Raw genomic sequence first — 20,889 nt, 5'->3', positions numbered from 1 at the left:
AACTGTCCTCTAGAGGTACAGAGTGTGATTAATATATTAAACTGTCCTCTAGTGGTACAGAGTGTGATTAATATATTAAACTGTCCTCTAGAGGTACAGAGTGTGATTAATATATTAAACCTCTAGAGGTACAGAGTGTGATTAATATATTAAACCTCTAGTGGTACAGAGTGTGATTAATATATTAAACCTCTAGTGGTACAGAGTGTGATTAATATATTAAACCTCTAGAGGTACAGAGTGTGATTAATATATTAAACTGTCCTCTAGAGGTACAGAGTGTGATTAATATATTAAACCTCTAGTGGTACAGAGTGTGATTAATATATTAAACCTCTAGAGGTACAGAGTGTGATTAATATATTAAACCTCTAGTGGTACAGAGTGTGATTAATATATTAAACCTCTAGTGGTACAGAGTGTGATTAATATATTAAACCTCTAGAGGTACAGAGTGTGATTAATATATTAAACTGTCCTCTAGAGGTACAGAGTGTGATTAATATATTAAACCTCTAGTGGTACAGAGTGTGATTAATATATTAAACTGTCCTCTAGTGGTACAGAGTGTGATTAATATATTAAACCTCTAGTGGTACAGAGTGTGATTAATATATTAAACCTCTAGAGGTACAGAGTGTGATTAATATATTAAACCTCTAGTGGTACAGAGTGTGATTAATATATTAAACCTCTAGTGGTACAGAGTGTGATTAATATATTAAACCTCTAGAGGTACAGAGTGTGATTAATATATTAAACCTCTAGAGGTACAGAGTGTGATTAATGATTAAAATATTAAACCTCTAGAGGTACAGAGTGTGATTAATATATTAAACTGTCCTCTAGAGGTACAGAGTGTGATTAATATATTAAACCTCTAGAGGTACAGAGTGTGATTAATATATTAAACTGTCCTCTAGAGGTACAGAGTGTGATTAATATATTAAACCTCTAGAGGTACAGAGTGTGATTAATATATTAAACTGTCCTCTAGAGGTACAGAGTGTGATTAATATATTAAACTGTCCTCTAGTGGTACAGAGTGTGATTAATATATTAAACCTCTAGTGGTACAGAGTGTGATTAATATATTAAACTGTCCTCTAGTGGTACAGAGTGTGATTAATATATTAAACCTCTAGTGGTACAGAGTGTGATTAATATATTAAACCTCTAGAGGTACAGAGTGTGATTAATATATTAAACTGTCCTCTAGAGGTACAGAGTGTGATTAATATATTAAACCTCTAGTGGTACAGAGTGTGATTAATATATTAAACCTCTAGAGGTACAGAGTGTGATTAATATATTAAACCTCTAGTGGTACAGAGTGTGATTAATATATTAAACCTCTAGAGGTACAGAGTGTGATTAATATATTAAACTGTCCTCTAGTGGTACAGAGTGTGATTAATATATTAAACCTCTAGTGGTACAGAGTGTGATTAATATATTAAACCTCTAGTGGTACAGAGTGTGATTAATATATTAAACCTCTAGTGGTACAGAGTGTGATTAATATATTAAACCTCTAGTGGTACAGAGTGTGATTAATATATTAAACCTCTAGAGGTACAGAGTGTGATTAATATATTAAACCTCTAGTGGTACAGAGTGTGATTAATATATTAAACCTCTAGTGGTACAGAGTGTGATTAATATATTAAACCTCTAGAGGTACAGAGTGTGATTAATATATTAAACCTCTAGTGGTACAGAGTGTGATTAATATATTAAACCTCTAGAGGTACAGAGTGTGATTAATATATTAAACCTCTAGTGGTACAGAGTGTGATTAATATATTAAACCTCTAGAGGTACAGAGTGTGATTAATATATTAAACTGTCCTCTAGAGGTACAGAGTGTGATTAATATATTAAACCTCTAGTGGTACAGAGTGTGATTAATATATTAAACCTCTAGTGGTACAGAGTGTGATTAATATATTAAACCTCTAGTGGTACAGAGTGTGATTAATATATTAAACCTCTAGTGGTACAGAGTGTGATTAATATATTAAACTGTCCTCTAGAGGTACAGAGTGTGATTAATATATTAAACTGTCCTCTAGTGGTACAGAGTGTGATTAATATATTAAACCTCTAGTGGTACAGAGTGTGATTAATATATTAAACTGTCCTCTAGTGGTACAGAGTGTGATTAATATATTAAACCTCTAGTGGTACAGAGTGTGATTAATATATTAAACTGTCCTCTAGTGGTACAGAGTGTGATTAATATATTAAACCTCTAGTGGTACAGAGTGTGATTAATATATTAAACTGTCCTCTAGTGGTACAGAGTGTGATTAATATATTAAACCTCTAGTGGTACAGAGTGTGATTAATATATTAAACCTCTAGTGGTACAGAGTGTGATTAATATATTAAACCTCTAGAGGTACAGAGTGTGATTAATATATTAAACTGTCCTCTAGAGGTACAGAGTGTGATTAATATATTAAACCTCTAGTGGTACAGAGTGTGATTAATATATTAAACCTCTAGTGGTACAGAGTGTGATTAATATATTAAACCTCTAGAGGTACAGAGTGTGATTAATATATTAAACCTCTAGTGGTACAGAGTGTGATTAATATATTAAACCTCTAGAGGTACAGAGTGTGATTAATATATTAAACCTCTAGTGGTACAGAGTGTGATTAATATATTAAACCTCTAGTGGTACAGAGTGTGATTAATATATTAAACTGTCCTCTAGAGGTACAGAGTGTGATTAATATATTAAACCTCTAGAGGTACAGAGTGTGATTAATATATTAAACCTCTAGAGGTACAGAGTGTGATTAATATATTAAACTGTCCTCTAGTGGTACAGAGTGTGATTAATATATTAAACTGTCCTCTAGAGGTACAGAGTGTGATTAATATATTAAACCTCTAGAGGTACAGAGTGTGATTAATATATTAAACCTCTAGAGGTACAGAGTGTGATTAATATATTAAACTGTCCTCTAGTGGTACAGAGTGTGATTAATATATTAAACCTCTAGTGGTACAGAGTGTGATTAATATATTAAACCTCTAGAGGTACAGAGTGTGATTAATATATTAAACCTCTAGTGGTACAGAGTGTGGTTAATATATTAAACCTCTAGTGGTACAGAGTGTGATTAATATATTAAACCTCTAGTGGTACAGAGTGTGATTAATATATTAAACCTCTAGAGGTACAGAGTGTGATTAATATATTAAACCTCTAGTGGTACAGAGTGTGGTTAATATATTAAACCTCTAGTGGTACAGAGTGTGATTAATATATTAAACCTCTAGAGGTACAGAGTGTGATTAATATATTAAACCTCTAGAGGTACAGAGTGTGATTAATATATTAAACTGTCCTCTAGTGGTACAGAGTGTGATTAATATATTAAACCTCTAGAGGTACAGAGTGTGATTAATATATTAAACCTCTAGAGGTACAGAGTGTGATTAATATATTAAACCTCTAGTGGTACAGAGTGTGATTAATATATTAAACCTCTAGTGGTACAGAGTGTGATTAATATATTAAACCTCTAGAGGTACAGAGTGTGATTAATATATTAAACTGTCCTCTAGTGGTACAGAGTGTGATTAATATATTAAACCTCTAGTGGTACAGAGTGTGATTAATATATTAAACCTCTAGTGGTACAGAGTGTGATTAATATATTAAACCTCTAGAGGTACAGAGTGTGATTAATATATTAAACCTCTAGAGGTACAGAGTGTGATTAATATATTAAACTGTCCTCTAGAGGTACAGAGTGTGATTAATATATTAAACCTCTAGTGGTACAGAGTGTGATTAATATATTAAACCTCTAGTGGTACAGAGTGTGATTAATATATTAAACCTCTAGTGGTACAGAGTGTGATTAATATATTAAACCTCTAGTGGTACAGAGTGTGATTAATATATTAAACTGTCCTCTAGAGGTACAGAGTGTGATTAATATATTAAACTGTCCTCTAGTGGTACAGAGTGTGATTAATATATTAAACCTCTAGTGGTACAGAGTGTGATTAATATATTAAACTGTCCTCTAGTGGTACAGAGTGTGATTAATATATTAAACCTCTAGTGGTACAGAGTGTGATTAATATATTAAACTGTCCTCTAGTGGTACAGAGTGTGATTAATATATTAAACCTCTAGTGGTACAGAGTGTGATTAATATATTAAACTGTCCTCTAGTGGTACAGAGTGTGATTAATATATTAAACCTCTAGTGGTACAGAGTGTGATTAATATATTAAACCTCTAGTGGTACAGAGTGTGATTAATATATTAAACCTCTAGAGGTACAGAGTGTGATTAATATATTAAACTGTCCTCTAGAGGTACAGAGTGTGATTAATATATTAAACCTCTAGTGGTACAGAGTGTGATTAATATATTAAACCTCTAGTGGTACAGAGTGTGATTAATATATTAAACCTCTAGAGGTACAGAGTGTGATTAATATATTAAACTGTCCTCTAGAGGTACAGAGTGTGATTAATATATTAAACTGTCCTCTAGTGGTACAGAGTGTGATTAATATATTAAACTGTCCTCTAGAGGTACAGAGTGTGATTAATATATTAAACCTCTAGAGGTACAGAGTGTGATTAATATATTAAACCTCTAGTGGTACAGAGTGTGATTAATATATTAAACCTCTAGTGGTACAGAGTGTGATTAATATATTAAACCTCTAGAGGTACAGAGTGTGATTAATATATTAAACTGTCCTCTAGAGGTACAGAGTGTGATTAATATATTAAACCTCTAGTGGTACAGAGTGTGATTAATATATTAAACCTCTAGAGGTACAGAGTGTGATTAATATATTAAACCTCTAGTGGTACAGAGTGTGATTAATATATTAAACCTCTAGTGGTACAGAGTGTGATTAATATATTAAACCTCTAGAGGTACAGAGTGTGATTAATATATTAAACTGTCCTCTAGAGGTACAGAGTGTGATTAATATATTAAACCTCTAGTGGTACAGAGTGTGATTAATATATTAAACTGTCCTCTAGTGGTACAGAGTGTGATTAATATATTAAACCTCTAGTGGTACAGAGTGTGATTAATATATTAAACCTCTAGAGGTACAGAGTGTGATTAATATATTAAACCTCTAGTGGTACAGAGTGTGATTAATATATTAAACCTCTAGTGGTACAGAGTGTGATTAATATATTAAACCTCTAGAGGTACAGAGTGTGATTAATATATTAAACCTCTAGAGGTACAGAGTGTGATTAAAATATTAAACCTCTAGAGGTACAGAGTGTGATTAATATATTAAACTGTCCTCTAGAGGTACAGAGTGTGATTAATATATTAAACCTCTAGAGGTACAGAGTGTGATTAATATATTAAACTGTCCTCTAGAGGTACAGAGTGTGATTAATATATTAAACCTCTAGAGGTACAGAGTGTGATTAATATATTAAACTGTCCTCTAGAGGTACAGAGTGTGATTAATATATTAAACTGTCCTCTAGTGGTACAGAGTGTGATTAATATTTTAAACCTCTAGTGGTACAGAGTGTGATTAATATATTAAACTGTCCTCTAGTGGTACAGAGTGTGATTAATATATTAAACCTCTAGTGGTACAGAGTGTGATTAATATATTAAACCTCTAGAGGTACAGAGTGTGATTAATATATTAAACTGTCCTCTAGAGGTACAGAGTGTGATTAATATATTAAACCTCTAGTGGTACAGAGTGTGATTAATATATTAAACCTCTAGAGGTACAGAGTGTGATTAATATATTAAACCTCTAGTGGTACAGAGTGTGATTAATATATTAAACCTCTAGAGGTACAGAGTGTGATTAATATATTAAACTGTCCTCTAGTGGTACAGAGTGTGATTAATATATTAAACCTCTAGTGGTACAGAGTGTGATTAATATATTAAACCTCTAGTGGTACAGAGTGTGATTAATATATTAAACCTCTAGTGGTACAGAGTGTGATTAATATATTAAACCTCTAGTGGTACAGAGTGTGATTAATATATTAAACCTCTAGAGGTACAGAGTGTGATTAATATATTAAACCTCTAGTGGTACAGAGTGTGATTAATATATTAAACCTCTAGTGGTACAGAGTGTGATTAATATATTAAACCTCTAGAGGTACAGAGTGTGATTAATATATTAAACCTCTAGTGGTACAGAGTGTGATTAATATATTAAACCTCTAGAGGTACAGAGTGTGATTAATATATTAAACCTCTAGTGGTACAGAGTGTGATTAATATATTAAACCTCTAGAGGTACAGAGTGTGATTAATATATTAAACTGTCCTCTAGAGGTACAGAGTGTGATTAATATATTAAACATCTAGAGGTACAGAGTGTGATTAATATATTAAACCTCTAGTGGTACAGAGTGTGATTAATATATTAAACCTCTAGTGGTACAGAGTGTGATTAATATATTAAACCTCTAGAGGTACAGAGTGTGATTAATATATTAAACCTCTAGAGGTACAGAGTGTGATTAATATATTAAACCTCTAGAGGTACAGAGTGTGATTAATATATTAAACCTCTAGAGGTACAGAGTGTGATTAATATATTAAACCTCTAGAGGTACAGAGTGTGATTAATATATTAAACCTCTAGAGGTACAGAGTGTGATTAATATATTAAACTGTCCTCTAGAGGTACAGAGTGTGATTAATATATTAAACCTCTAGTGGTACAGAGTGTGATTAATATATTAAACCTCTAGTGTTACAGAGTGTGATTAATATATTAAACCTCTAGAGGTACAGAGTGTGATTAATATATTAAACTGTCCTCTAGTGGTACAGAGTGTGATTAATATATTAAACTGTCCTCTAGAGGTACAGAGTGTGATTAATATATTAAACCTCTAGTGGTACAGAGTGTGATTAATATATTAAACTGTCCTCTAGAGGTACAGAGTGTGATTAATATATTAAACCTCTAGTGGTACAGAGTGTGATTAATATATTAAACCTCTAGAGGTACAGAGTGTGATTAATATATTAAACCTCTAGAGGTACAGAGTGTGATTAATATATTAAACTGTCCTCTAGTGGTACAGAGTGTGATTAATATATTAAACCTCTAGTGGTACAGAGTGTGATTAATATATTAAACCTCTAGAGGTACAGAGTGTGATTAATATATTAAACTGTCCTCTAGAGGTACAGAGTGTGATTAATATATTAAACCTCTAGAGGTACAGAGTGTGATTAATATATTAAACCTCTAGAGGTACAGAGTGTGATTAATATATTAAACCTCTAGAGGTACAGAGTGTGATTAATATATTAAACCTCTAGTGGTACAGAGTGTGATTAATATATTAAACTGTCCTCTAGTGGTACAGAGTGTGATTAATATATTAAACTGTCCTCTAGTGGTACAGAGTGTGATTAATATATTAAACTGTCCTCTAGAGGTACAGAGTGTGATTAATATATTAAACCTCTAGTGGTACAGAGTGTGATTAATATATTAAACCTCTAGTGGTACAGAGTGTGATTAATATATTAAACCTCTAGAGGTACAGAGTGTGATTAATATATTAAACCTCTAGTGGTACAGAGTGTGATTAATATATTAAACTGTCCTCTAGAGGTACAGAGTGTGATTAATATATTAAACCTCTAGTGGTACAGAGTGTGATTAATATATTAAACTGTCCTCTAGAGGTACAGAGTGTGATTAATATATTAAACCTCTAGTGGTACAGAGTGTGATTAATATATTAAACCTCTAGTGGTACAGAGTGTGATTAATATATTAAACTGTCCTCTAGAGGTACAGAGTGTGATTAATATATTAAACCTCTAGAGGTACAGAGTGTGATTAATATATTAAACCTCTAGAGGTACAGAGTGTGATTAATATATTAAACCTCTAGAGGTACAGAGTGTGATTAATATATTAAACTGTCCTCTAGTGGTACAGAGTGTGATTAATATATTAAACCTCTAGAGGTACAGAGTGTGATTAATATATTAAACCTCTAGTGGTACAGAGTGTGATTAATATATTAAACCTCTAGAGGTACAGAGTGTGATTAATATATTAAACCTCTAGAGGTACAGAGTGTGATTAATATATTAAACTGTCCTCTAGTGGTACAGAGTGTGATTAATATATTAAACTGTCCTCTAGAGGTACAGAGTGTGATTAATATATTAAACCTCTAGAGGTACAGAGTGTGATTAATATATTAAACCTCTAGAGGTACAGAGTGTGATTAATATATTAAACTGTCCTCTAGTGGTACAGAGTGTGATTAATATATTAAACCTCTAGTGGTACAGAGTGTGATTAATATATTAAACCTCTAGAGGTACAGAGTGTGATTAATATATTAAACCTCTAGTGGTACAGAGTGTGGTTAATATATTAAACCTCTAGTGGTACAGAGTGTGATTAATATATTAAACCTCTAGTGGTACAGAGTGTGATTAATATATTAAACCTCTAGAGGTACAGAGTGTGATTAATATATTAAACCTCTAGTGGTACAGAGTGTGGTTAATATATTAAACCTCTAGTGGTACAGAGTGTGATTAATATATTAAACCTCTAGAGGTACAGAGTGTGATTAATATATTAAACCTCTAGAGGTACAGAGTGTGATTAATATATTAAACTGTCCTCTAGTGGTACAGAGTGTGATTAATATATTAAACCTCTAGAGGTACAGAGTGTGATTAATATATTAAACCTCTAGAGGTACAGAGTGTGATTAATATATTAAACCTCTAGTGGTACAGAGTGTGATTAATATATTAAACCTCTAGTGGTACAGAGTGTGATTAATATATTAAACCTCTAGAGGTACAGAGTGTGATTAATATATTAAACTGTCCTCTAGTGGTACAGAGTGTGATTAATATATTAAACCTCTAGTGGTACAGAGTGTGATTAATATATTAAACCTCTAGTGGTACAGAGTGTGATTAATATATTAAACCTCTAGAGGTACAGAGTGTGATTAATATATTAAACCTCTAGAGGTACAGAGTGTGATTAATATATTAAACTGTCCTCTAGAGGTACAGAGTGTGATTAATATATTAAACCTCTAGTGGTACAGAGTGTGATTAATATATTAAACCTCTAGTGGTACAGAGTGTGATTAATATATTAAACCTCTAGTGGTACAGAGTGTGATTAATATATTAAACCTCTAGTGGTACAGAGTGTGATTAATATATTAAACTGTCCTCTAGAGGTACAGAGTGTGATTAATATATTAAACTGTCCTCTAGTGGTACAGAGTGTGATTAATATATTAAACCTCTAGTGGTACAGAGTGTGATTAATATATTAAACTGTCCTCTAGTGGTACAGAGTGTGATTAATATATTAAACCTCTAGTGGTACAGAGTGTGATTAATATATTAAACTGTCCTCTAGTGGTACAGAGTGTGATTAATATATTAAACCTCTAGTGGTACAGAGTGTGATTAATATATTAAACTGTCCTCTAGTGGTACAGAGTGTGATTAATATATTAAACCTCTAGTGGTACAGAGTGTGATTAATATATTAAACCTCTAGTGGTACAGAGTGTGATTAATATATTAAACCTCTAGAGGTACAGAGTGTGATTAATATATTAAACCTCTAGTGGTACAGAGTGTGATTAATATATTAAACCTCTAGTGGTACAGAGTGTGATTAATATATTAAACCTCTAGAGGTACAGAGTGTGATTAATATATTAAACCTCTAGTGGTACAGAGTGTGATTAATATATTAAACTGTCCTCTAGAGGTACAGAGTGTGATTAATATATTAAACCTCTAGAGGTACAGAGTGTGATTAATATATTAAACCTCTAGAGGTACAGAGTGTGATTAATATATTAAACCTCTAGAGGTACAGAGTGTGATTAATATATTAAACCTCTAGAGGTACAGAGTGTGATTAATATATTAAACTGTCCTCTAGAGGTACAGAGTGTGATTAATATATTAAACCTCTAGTGGTACAGAGTGTGATTAATATATTAAACCTCTAGTGGTACAGAGTGTGATTAATATATTAAACCTCTAGTGGTACAGAGTGTGATTAATATATTAAACCTCTAGTGGTACAGAGTGTGATTAATATATTAAACCTCTAGTGGTACAGAGTGTGATTAATATATTAAACCTCTAGAGGTACAGAGTGTGATTAATATATTAAACTGTCCTCTAGAGGTACAGAGTGTGATTAATATATTAAACTGTCCTCTAGAGGTACAGAGTGTGATTAATATATTAAACCTCTAGAGGTACAGAGTGTGATTAATATATTAAACTGTCCTCTAGTGGTACAGAGTGTGATTAATATATTAAACCTCTAGTGGTACAGAGTGTGATTAATATATTAAACCTCTAGTGGTACAGAGTGTGATTAATATATTAAACCTCTAGAGGTACAGAGTGTGATTAATATATTAAACTGTCCTCTAGAGGTACAGAGTGTGATTAATATATTAAACTGTCCTCTAGTGGTACAGAGTGTGATTAATATATTAAACTGTCCTCTAGAGGTACAGAGTGTGATTAATATATTAAACCTCTAGAGGTACAGAGTGTGATTAATATATTAAACCTCTAGTGGTACAGAGTGTGATTAATATATTAAACTGTCCTCTAGAGGTACAGAGTGTGATTAATATATTAAACCTCTAGTGGTACAGAGTGTGATTAATATATTAAACCTCTAGAGGTACAGAGTGTGATTAATATATTAAACCTCTAGTGGTACAGAGTGTGATTAATATATTAAACCTCTAGTGGTACAGAGTGTGATTAATATATTAAACCTCTAGAGGTACAGAGTGTGATTAATATATTAAACTGTCCTCTAGAGGTACAGAGTGTGATTAATATATTAAACCTCTAGTGGTACAGAGTGTGATTAATATATTAAACCTCTAGAGGTACAGAGTGTGATTAATATATTAAACCTCTAGAGGTACAGAGTGTGATTAATATATTAAACCTCTAGTGGTACAGAGTGTGATTAATATATTAAACCTCTAGAGGTACAGAGTGTGATTAATATATTAAACTGTCCTCTAGAGGTACAGAGTGTGATTAATATATTAAACCTCTAGAGGTACAGAGTGTGATTAATATATTAAACTGTCCTCTAGAGGTACAGAGTGTGATTAATATATTAAACCTCTAGTGGTACAGAGTGTGATTAATATATTAAACCTCTAGTGGTACAGAGTGTGATTAATATATTAAACCTCTAGAGGTACAGAGTGTGATTAATATATTAAACCTCTAGTGGTACAGAGTGTGATTAATATATTAAACCTCTAGAGGTACAGAGTGTGATTAATATATTAAACTGTCCTCTAGTGGTACAGAGTGTGATTAATATATTAAACCTCTAGAGGTACAGAGTGTGATTAATATATTAAACTGTCCTCTAGTGGTACAGAGTGTGATTAATATATTAAACCTCTAGAGGTACAGAGTGTGATTAATATATTAAACTGTCCTCTAGAGGTACAGAGTGTGATTAATATATTAAACTGTCCTCTAGAGGTACAGAGTGTGATTAATATATTAAACCTCTAGTGGTACAGAGTGTGATTAATATATTAAACCTCTAGTGGTACAGAGTGTGATTAATATATTAAACCTCTAGTGGTACAGAGTGTGATTAATATATTAAACCTCTAGTGGTACAGAGTGTGATTAATATATTAAACCTCTAGTGGTACAGAGTGTGATTAATATATTAAACCTCTAGTGGTACAGAGTGTGATTAATATATTAAACCTCTAGTGGTACAGAGTGTGATTAATATATTAAACTGTCCTCTAGAGGTACAGAGTGTGATTAATATATTAAACTGTCCTCTAGTGGTACAGAGTGTGATTAATATATTAAACCTCTAGTGGTACAGAGTGTGATTAATATATTAAACCTCTAGTGGTACAGAGTGTGATTAATATATTAAACTGTCCTCTAGTGGTACAGAGTGTGATTAATATATTAAACCTCTAGAGGTACAGAGTGTGATTAATATATTAAACCTCTAGTGGTACAGAGTGTGATTAATATATTAAACCTCTAGTGGTACAGAGTGTGATTAATATATTAAACTGTCCTCTAGAGGTACAGAGTGTGATTAATATATTAAACTGTCCTCTAGAGGTACAGAGTGTGATTAATATATTAAACCTCTAGTGGTACAGAGTGTGATTAATATATTAAACCTCTAGTGGTACAGAGTGTGATTAATATATTAAACCTCTAGAGGTACAGAGTGTGATTAATATATTAAACTGTCCTCTAGTGGTACAGAGTGTGATTAATATATTAAACCTCTAGAGGTACAGAGTGTGATTAATATATTAAACCTCTAGAGGTACAGAGTGTGATTAATATATTAAACCTCTAGAGGTACAGAGTGTGATTAATATATTAAACCTCTAGAGGTACAGAGTGTGATTAATATATTAAACCTCTAGAGGTACAGAGTGTGATTAATATATTAAACTGTCCTCTAGAGGTACAGAGTGTGATTAATATATTAAACCTCTAGAGGTACAGAGTGTGATTAATATATTAAACCTCTAGAGGTACAGAGTGTGATTAATATATTAAACCTCTAGAGGTACAGAGTGTGATTAATATATTAAACCTCTAGTGGTACAGAGTGTGATTAATATATTAAACCTCTAGAGGTACAGAGTGTGATTAATATATTAAACTGTCCTCTAGAGGTACAGAGTGTGATTAATATATTAAACTGTCCTCTAGAGGTACAGAGTGTGATTAATATATTAAACCTCTAGAGGTACAGAGTGTGATTAATATATTAAACTGTCCTCTAGTGGTACAGAGTGTGATTAATATATTAAACCTCTAGAGGTACAGAGTGTGATTAATATATTAAACCTCTAGTGGTACAGAGTGTGATTAATATATTAAACCTCTAGTGGTACAGAGTGTGATTAATATATTAAACCTCTAGTGGTACAGAGTGTGATTAATATATTAAACTGTCCTCTAGAGGTACAGAGTGTGATTAATATATTAAACCTCTAGTGGTACAGAGTGTGATTAATATATTAAACCTCTAGAGGTACAGAGTGTGATTAATATATTAAACCTCTAGTGGTACAGAGTGTGATTAATATATTAAACCTCTAGTGGTACAGAGTGTGATTAATATATTAAACCTCTAGAGGTACAGAGTGTGATTAATATATTAAACTGTCCTCTAGAGGTACAGAGTGTGATTAATATATTAAACCTCTAGTGGTACAGAGTGTGATTAATATATTAAACCTCTAGAGGTACAGAGTGTGATTAATATATTAAACCTCTAGTGGTACAGAGTGTGATTAATATATTAAACCTCTAGAGGTACAGAGTGTGATTAATATATTAAACTGTCCTCTAGAGGTACAGAGTGTGATTAATATATTAAACCTCTAGTGGTACAGAGTGTGATTAATATATTAAACCTCTAGTGGTACAGAGTGTGATTAATATATTAAACCTCTAGAGGTACAGAGTGTGATTAATATATTAAACCTCTAGTGGTACAGAGTGTGATTAATATATTAAACCTCTAGTGGTACAGAGTGTGATTAATATATTAAACCTCTAGAGTACAGAGTGTGATTAATATATTAAACTGTCTCTAGTGGTACAGAGTGTGATTAATATATTAAACTGTCCTCTAGAGGTACAGAGTGTGATTAATATATTAAACCTCTAGAGGTACAGAGTGTGATTAATATATTAAACCTCTAGAGGTACAGAGTGTGATTAATATATTAAACCTCTAGTGGTACAGTGTGATTAATATATTAAACCTCTAGTGGTACAGAGTGTGATTAATATATTAAACCTCTAGAGGTACAGAGTGTGATTAATATATTAAACTGTCCTCTAGTGGTACAGAGTGTGATTAATATATTAAACCTCTAGAGGTACAGAGTGTGATTAATATATTAAACCTCTAGAGGTACAGAGTGTGATTAATATATTAAACCTCTAGAGGTACAGAGTGTGATTAATATATTAAACTGTCCTCTAGTGGTACAGAGTGTGATTAATATATTAAACCTCTAGTGGTACAGAGTGTGATTAATATATTAAACTGTCCTCTAGCGGTCAAGCGGTGCAGAGTGTGGTGGTGTTTAGGACCTCGGGAGCGTTGGCCTGGCTGGGCGTATCAGGAGCGGGGTCTCTGCTGGAACGGACCGGATTGGCCCAGGCTGTCAGAGAGGGGCGGAGCGTCAGAGGGTCAAAGGTTACGAACGTCACTGTGGGAGGTGAGTCAGGGGTCTGCCAGACGGTGCAAGGTTTTGTTTTAGCCCAGCACTAATACCGCTCAACCAATGAACTGCTCATCAAGGCCTTGCTCGGTGTAATTGGGTGGGTTAGTGCTGGGCTGTAACCAAAGCCTGCCCTGTTTGAGTTCTCCAGATCCTCAGAACTGTTCAACTATTAATTAGCTTTTTGGTCAAAGCTTTTTGTTAAAAAATCTCTCTCTTCTTCTCTCCTTTTCCCCTCTCCTTTTTCTCCTTCCCTCTCTTCTCTCCTCCTCTTTCTTCTCAATCTCCCTCTCTGTTCTCTCCTTCCCTTTCTTCTCTCTCCCTCTCTCCGTTCTCTCCTTCCCTCTCTTCCTCTCTCCCTCTCTCCTCTCCCTCACCGTTCTCTCGTTCCCTCCTTTCTCTCCCTCCCTCTCTTCTTATCTCATCCTCTCCCTCTCCGCTCTCTCCTTCCCTCTCTTCTCTCCTCTCTCTCTCCGTTCTCTCTCCCTCTCTCTCCGTTCTTTCCTTCCCTCTCTTCTCTCTCCTCCTCTCTCCCTCTCTTCTCTCTCCTCTCTCTCTCTCCTTCCCTCTCTCCCTCTCTCCTCTCTCTCCGTTCTCTCCTTCCCTCTCTCCCTCTCTCCCTCTCTCCGTTCTCTCCTTCCCTCTCTTCCTCTCTCCCTCTCTCCTCTCCCTCTCCCTCTCCGTTCTCTCGTTCCCTCTCTCCCTCTCCGTTCTCTCCTTCTCTCTCCTCTCTCCCTCCCTCTCCGTTCTCTCCTTCTCTCTCCCTCTCCTCCTCCCCCAGGTGTGCAGGATGATGTGTGCTTGTGGTTGTTCAACTGCCCTGCAGCAGGTTTTGAGTGTTTGTCCAGACCAGGTCACATGGCCGTCTGTTCCTCGGTCTGTCACTCTGACTACTGTCACAACCAGGGCATCTGTACCCACCACCCTCACCAACCACCCCTCTGCCAGTAAGAACACACACACACACACACACACACACACACACACACACACACACACACACACACACACACACACACACACAGTAAACACAGACATCACAAGACATGCTAATAAATGTATATATTGAAAGATAGTGTCTCTCCAGGTTCCCTGTCGCTGTCTCTCTCTCTCCTTCTCTCCAGGTGCTCTGTGTCTCTCTCTCTCTGCCGCTCTCTCTCTCCAGGTGCTCTGTGTCTCTCTCCAGGTGCTCTGTCTCGCTCTCTCTCTCTCCAGGCGCTCTGTCTCTCTCTCCAGGTGCTGTCTTTCTCTCCAGGTGCTCTGTATCTCTCTCCAGGTGCTCTCTCTTTCTCCAGGTGCTCTCTCTCTCTCCAGGTGCTCTCTCTCTCTCCAGGTGCTCTGTCTCTCTCTCCAGGTGCTCTGTCTCTCTCTCCAGGTGCTCTGTCTCTCTCCAGGTGCTCTCTCTGTCTCTCTCCAGGTGCTCTGTCTCTCTCTCCAGGTGCTCTGTCTCTCTCTCCAGGTGCTCTGTCTCTCTCCAGGTGCTCTCTCTGTCTCTCTCCAGGTGCTCTGTCTCTCTCTCTCTCTCGCTCTCTCTCTCCAGGTGCTCTCTCTGTCTCCAGGTGCTCTGTCTCTCTCTCCAGGTGCTCCGTCTCTCTCCAGGTATTCTCTCTCTCTCCAGGTGCTCTCTCCCTCTCCAGGTGCTCTGTCTCTCTCTCCAGGTGCTCTGTCTCTCTCTCCAGGTGCTCTCTCTCTCTCTCCAGGTGCTCTCTCCCTCTCCAGGTGCTCTGTCTCTCTCTCCAGGTGCTCTGTCTCTCTCTCCAGGTGCTCTGTCTCTCTCTCCAGGTGCTCTCTCTCTCTCCAGGTGCTCTGTCTCTCTCTCCAGGTGCTCTGTCTCTCTCTCCAGGTGCTCTGTCTCTCTCTCCAGGTGCTCTGTATCTCTCTCCAGGTGTTCTCTCTCTCTCCAGGTGCTCTGTCTCTCTCTCCAGGTGCTCTGTCTCTCTCTCCAGGTGCTCTGTATCTCTCTCCAGGTGTTCTCTCTCTCTCCAGGTGCTTTGTCTCTCTCCAGGTGCTCTGTCTCTCTCCAGGTGCTCTGTATCTCTCTCCAGGTGTTCTCTCTCTCTCTCTCCATGTGCTCTGTCTCTCTCTCCAGGTGCTCTGTCTCTCTCTCCAGGTGCTCTGTCTCTCTCTCCAGGTGCTCTGTCTCTCTCTCTCCAGGTGTTCTCTCTCTCTCCAGGTGCTCTGTCTCTCTCTCCAGGTGCTCTGTCTCTCTCTCCAGGTGTTCTCTCTCTCTCTCTCCAGGTGCTCTGTCTCTCTCTCCAGGTGCTCTGTCTCTCTCTCCAGGTGCTCTGTCTCTCTCTCCAGGTGCTCTGTCTCTCTCTCCAGGTGTTCTCTCTCTCTCTCTCTCTCCAGGTGCTCCGTCTCTCTCTCCAGGTGCTCTGTATCTCTCTCCAGGTGTTCTCTCTCTCTCCAGGTGCTCTGTCTCTCTCCAGGTGCTCTGTCTCTCTCTCCAGGTGCTCTGTATCTCTCTCCAGGTGCTCTGTCTCTCTCTCCAGGTGTTCTCTCTCTCTCCAGGTGCTCTGTCTCTCTCTCCATGTGCTCTGTCTCTCTCTCCATGTGCTCTGTCTCTCTCTCCAGGTGCTCTGTCTCTCTCTCCATGTGCTCTGTCTCTCTCTCCATGTGCTTTGTCTCTCTCTCCAGGTGTTCTCTCTCTCTCCAGGTGCTCTGTCTCTCTCCAGGTGCTCTGTCTCTCTCTCCAGGTGCTCTGTCTCTCTCTCCAGGTGCTCTGTCTCTCTCTCCAGGTGTTCTCTCTCTCTCTCTCCAGGTGCCCTGTGGGGGATCATTTCTGGTTCATGGGTCGTCGTTGTGACGTGAGGATGACGCAGCAGCGGCTGGTGGGGGCGTGCCTTGGTGTGCTGGTTGCCATAGTTACACTGATTGGCGCCGTGGCCTGGCTGGCGGTGCGACGATACAGAGCCATGTTGATAAAGACTAAAGTAGACCAGACACGCAGCAGGTACCCACCACACCACCACACCACACTACACCACACCCACCACACCACCACACCACACCACCACACCCACCACACCACACCACACACCACACACCACACACCACACCACACACACACCACCACACCACACACCACACCACCACCACACCACACACCACACCACACACACACCACACACACACACCACACCACCACACACCACACCACACCCACCACACCACACACCACCACACACCACACACACCACACACACCACACACCACCACACCACACCACCACACACACACACCCACACCACACACACCACCACACCACACCACACTACACCCACCACACACCACACCACACACACCACACACCACACACCACACCCACCACCACACCACACCACACACACCACACACACACACCACACCACACACACACCACCACACCACACCACACCACACACCCACCACCCACCACACCACACCACCACACCCACCCCCACACACACCACACCACACACACACCCCACCACACCCACACACACCACACCACACACACCACACACACACACACACACCACACACACCAACACACACCACACCCACACCACACCCACACACACACCACACACCACACACACCCCACCCCACACACACACACACACACCCACACACACACACCACACACACCACACACACCACACACCCAACCACCACACACACACCACACACCACACCCACACACCCACCCCACACACACACACACACACCACACCACACACACCCAACACCACCCACACACACACACCACACCACACACCCACACCACACCACAACCACACCACAAACACCACACACACACCACACCACACCCACACCACACCCACACCCCACACACACACACACACCACACCACCCACACCCCACCCCACACACACACACACCACACCACACCACACACCACACCACACACCACACACACCCAACCCCCACACCACACCACACCACCCACACCCACCCCCCCCCACACACACACACCACACCACACACCCACACCACACACCACACCACACCACCACACCCAACCCCCACACACACCACACCACACACCACACCACACCCAACACCCTACCCCACACACACACACACACCCACACACACCACACACCACACCACACCAACACCCCACACCACACACACCACACCACACCCACCACACCACACACACCACACCACACACACCACACCACACACACAACACCCACCCACCACACCACACACCCAAAGTATTCGGCCCCCTTGAACTTTGCGACCTTTTGCCACATTTCAGGCTTCAAACGTAAAGATATAAAACTGTATTTTTTTGTGAAGAATCAACAACAAGTGGGACACAATCATGAAGTGGAACGACATTTATTGGATATTTCAAACTGTTTTAACAAATCAAAAACTGAAAAATTGGGCGTGCAAAATTATTATATTATTATTATTATTATAGTCTCTCTCTGATCCAACCCATCTCTGTTCTGGTTGGTACTGTCTCTCTCTCTGATCCAACCCATCTCTGTTCTGGTTGGTACTGTCTCTCTCTGATCCAACCCATCTCTGTTCTGGTTGGTACTGTCTCTCTCTGATCCAACCCATCTCTGTTCTGGTTGGTACTGTCTCTCTGATCCAACCCATCTCTGTTCTGGTTGGTACTGTCTCTCTCTCTGATCCAACCCATCTCTGTTCTGGTTGGTACTGTCTCTCTGATCCAACCCATCTCTGTTCTGGTTGGTACTGTCTCTCTCTGATCCAACCCATCTCTGTTCTGGTTGGTATTGTCTCTCTCTGATCCAACCCATCTCTGTTCTGGTTGGTACTGTCTCTCTCTCTGATCCAACCCATCTCTGTTCTGGTTGGTACTGTCTCTCTCTCTGATCCAACCCATCTCTGTTCCGGTTGGTACTGTCTCTCTCTGATCCAACCCATCTCTGTTCTGGTTGGTATTGTCTCTCTCTGATCCAACCCATCTCTGTTCTGGTTGGTACTGTCTCTCTCTCTGATCCAACCCATCTCTGTTCTGGTTGGTACTGTCTCTCTCTCTGATCCAACCCATCTCTGTTCTGGTTGGTACTGTCTCTCTCTGATCCAACCCATCTCTGTTCTGGTTGGTACTGTCTCTCTCTGATCCAACCCATCTCTGTTCTGGTTGGTACTGTCTCTCTCTCTGATCCAACCCATCTCTGTTCTGGTTGGTACTGTCTCTCTCTGATCCAACCCATCTCTGTTCTGGTTGGTACTGTCTCTCTCTGATCCAACCCATCTCTGTTCTGGTTGGTACTGTCTCTCTCTCTGATCCAACCCATCTCTGTTCTGGTTGGTACTGTCTCTCTCTCTGATCCAACCCATCTCTGTTCTGGTTGGTACTGTCTCTCTCTGATCCAACCCATCTCTGTTCTGGTTGGTACTGTCTCTCTCTGATCCAACCCATCTCTGTTCTGGTTGGTACTGTCTCTCTCTCTGATCCAACCCATCTCTGTTCTGGTTGGTACTGTCTCTCTCTGATCCAACCCATCTCTGTTCTGGTTGGTACTGTCTCTCTCTGATCCAACCCATCTCTGTTCTGGTTGGTACTGTCTCTCTCTGATCCAACCCATCTCTGTTCTGGTTGGTACTGTCTCTCTCTCTGATCCACTACCAGGTTCTAAAGTTACTTCAGAAACAACTCTACTGACCCTCTCTGTTTCCTGGCATCGCACTTCCTGTCCAACCTGACTTCCTGTTTCTGGTGTGAAAACACGGGCGTCTCCCTTCCGATAGAGGGAGTGTGTGTGTGTGTATGTGTGTGTGTGTGTGTGTGTGTGTGTTTGTCATAGATATCATAACATAACCTGGTTTATTGACCTTTGTGCGTGTGCGTGCGTGCGTGTGTGTGCGTGTGCGTGTGCGTGCGTGCGTGCGTGTTAGCTACCGTAGGTTCAACCACTTTGACGAGCTGTCAGGTCGTTTCTGGGGGCGGTCCGTTGGTGGATCAGCTGACTCGTTGGATAACCCCGTCTTCACCCGCTCCGACGAGTTGCTACACCGGAGGGCACTCGACCGCACCTGCTGTTACCACGACGATACGCTGTCCCTGGCCTCCACCTGCCCTAGCAATGGAACACACCTCAACACCGTCTACCCACACAAGTTGGTGACACACACAGAGAGAACACACACACAGAGAGAACACACACACAGAGAGAACACACACACACAGAGAACACACACACAGAGAACACACACACACAGAGAGAGAATACACACACAGAGAACACACACACAGAGAGAACACACACACAGAGAATACACACACAGAGAATACACACACAGAGAGAATACACACACAGAGAACACACACACACAGAGAGAGAATACACACAGAGAACACACACAGAGAGAACACACACACAGAGAATACACACACAGAGAACACACACACAGAGAACACACACACACAGAGAACACACACAGAGAGAACACACACAGAGAACACACACACACAGAGAACACACACACACAGAGAATACACACACAGAGAATACACACACAGAGAAACACACACACACAGAGAATACACACACAGAGAATACACACACAGAGAAC

General features: G+C 38.8%; 1 protein-coding gene across 1 annotated transcript in view; it reads left to right on the top strand.

Annotated features, from left to right (window-relative positions):
* Positions 1–20,889, top strand: part of LOC135560301 (uncharacterized) — an 83,506-nt gene that overhangs the window by 60,639 nt on the left and 1,978 nt on the right. Inside the window, exons 4-7 of the mRNA XM_065002159.1 lie at positions 14,153–14,316; positions 15,101–15,266; positions 17,081–17,272; positions 20,212–20,433. Of these exons, the coding sequence (XP_064858231.1) occupies positions 14,153–14,316; positions 15,101–15,266; positions 17,081–17,272; positions 20,212–20,433 (744 nt within the window). The remainder of the gene's footprint in view (positions 1–14,152; positions 14,317–15,100; positions 15,267–17,080; positions 17,273–20,211; positions 20,434–20,889) is intronic.

The sequence above is a fragment of the Oncorhynchus nerka genome, linkage group LG15, assembly GCF_034236695.1.
Source record: "Oncorhynchus nerka isolate Pitt River linkage group LG15, Oner_Uvic_2.0, whole genome shotgun sequence".
In the NCBI taxonomy this organism is placed as follows: Eukaryota; Metazoa; Chordata; class Actinopteri; order Salmoniformes; family Salmonidae; genus Oncorhynchus; species Oncorhynchus nerka.
Note: the sequence above shows the minus strand (reverse complement) of the source record. Positions and strands in the feature narration are given on the sequence as shown.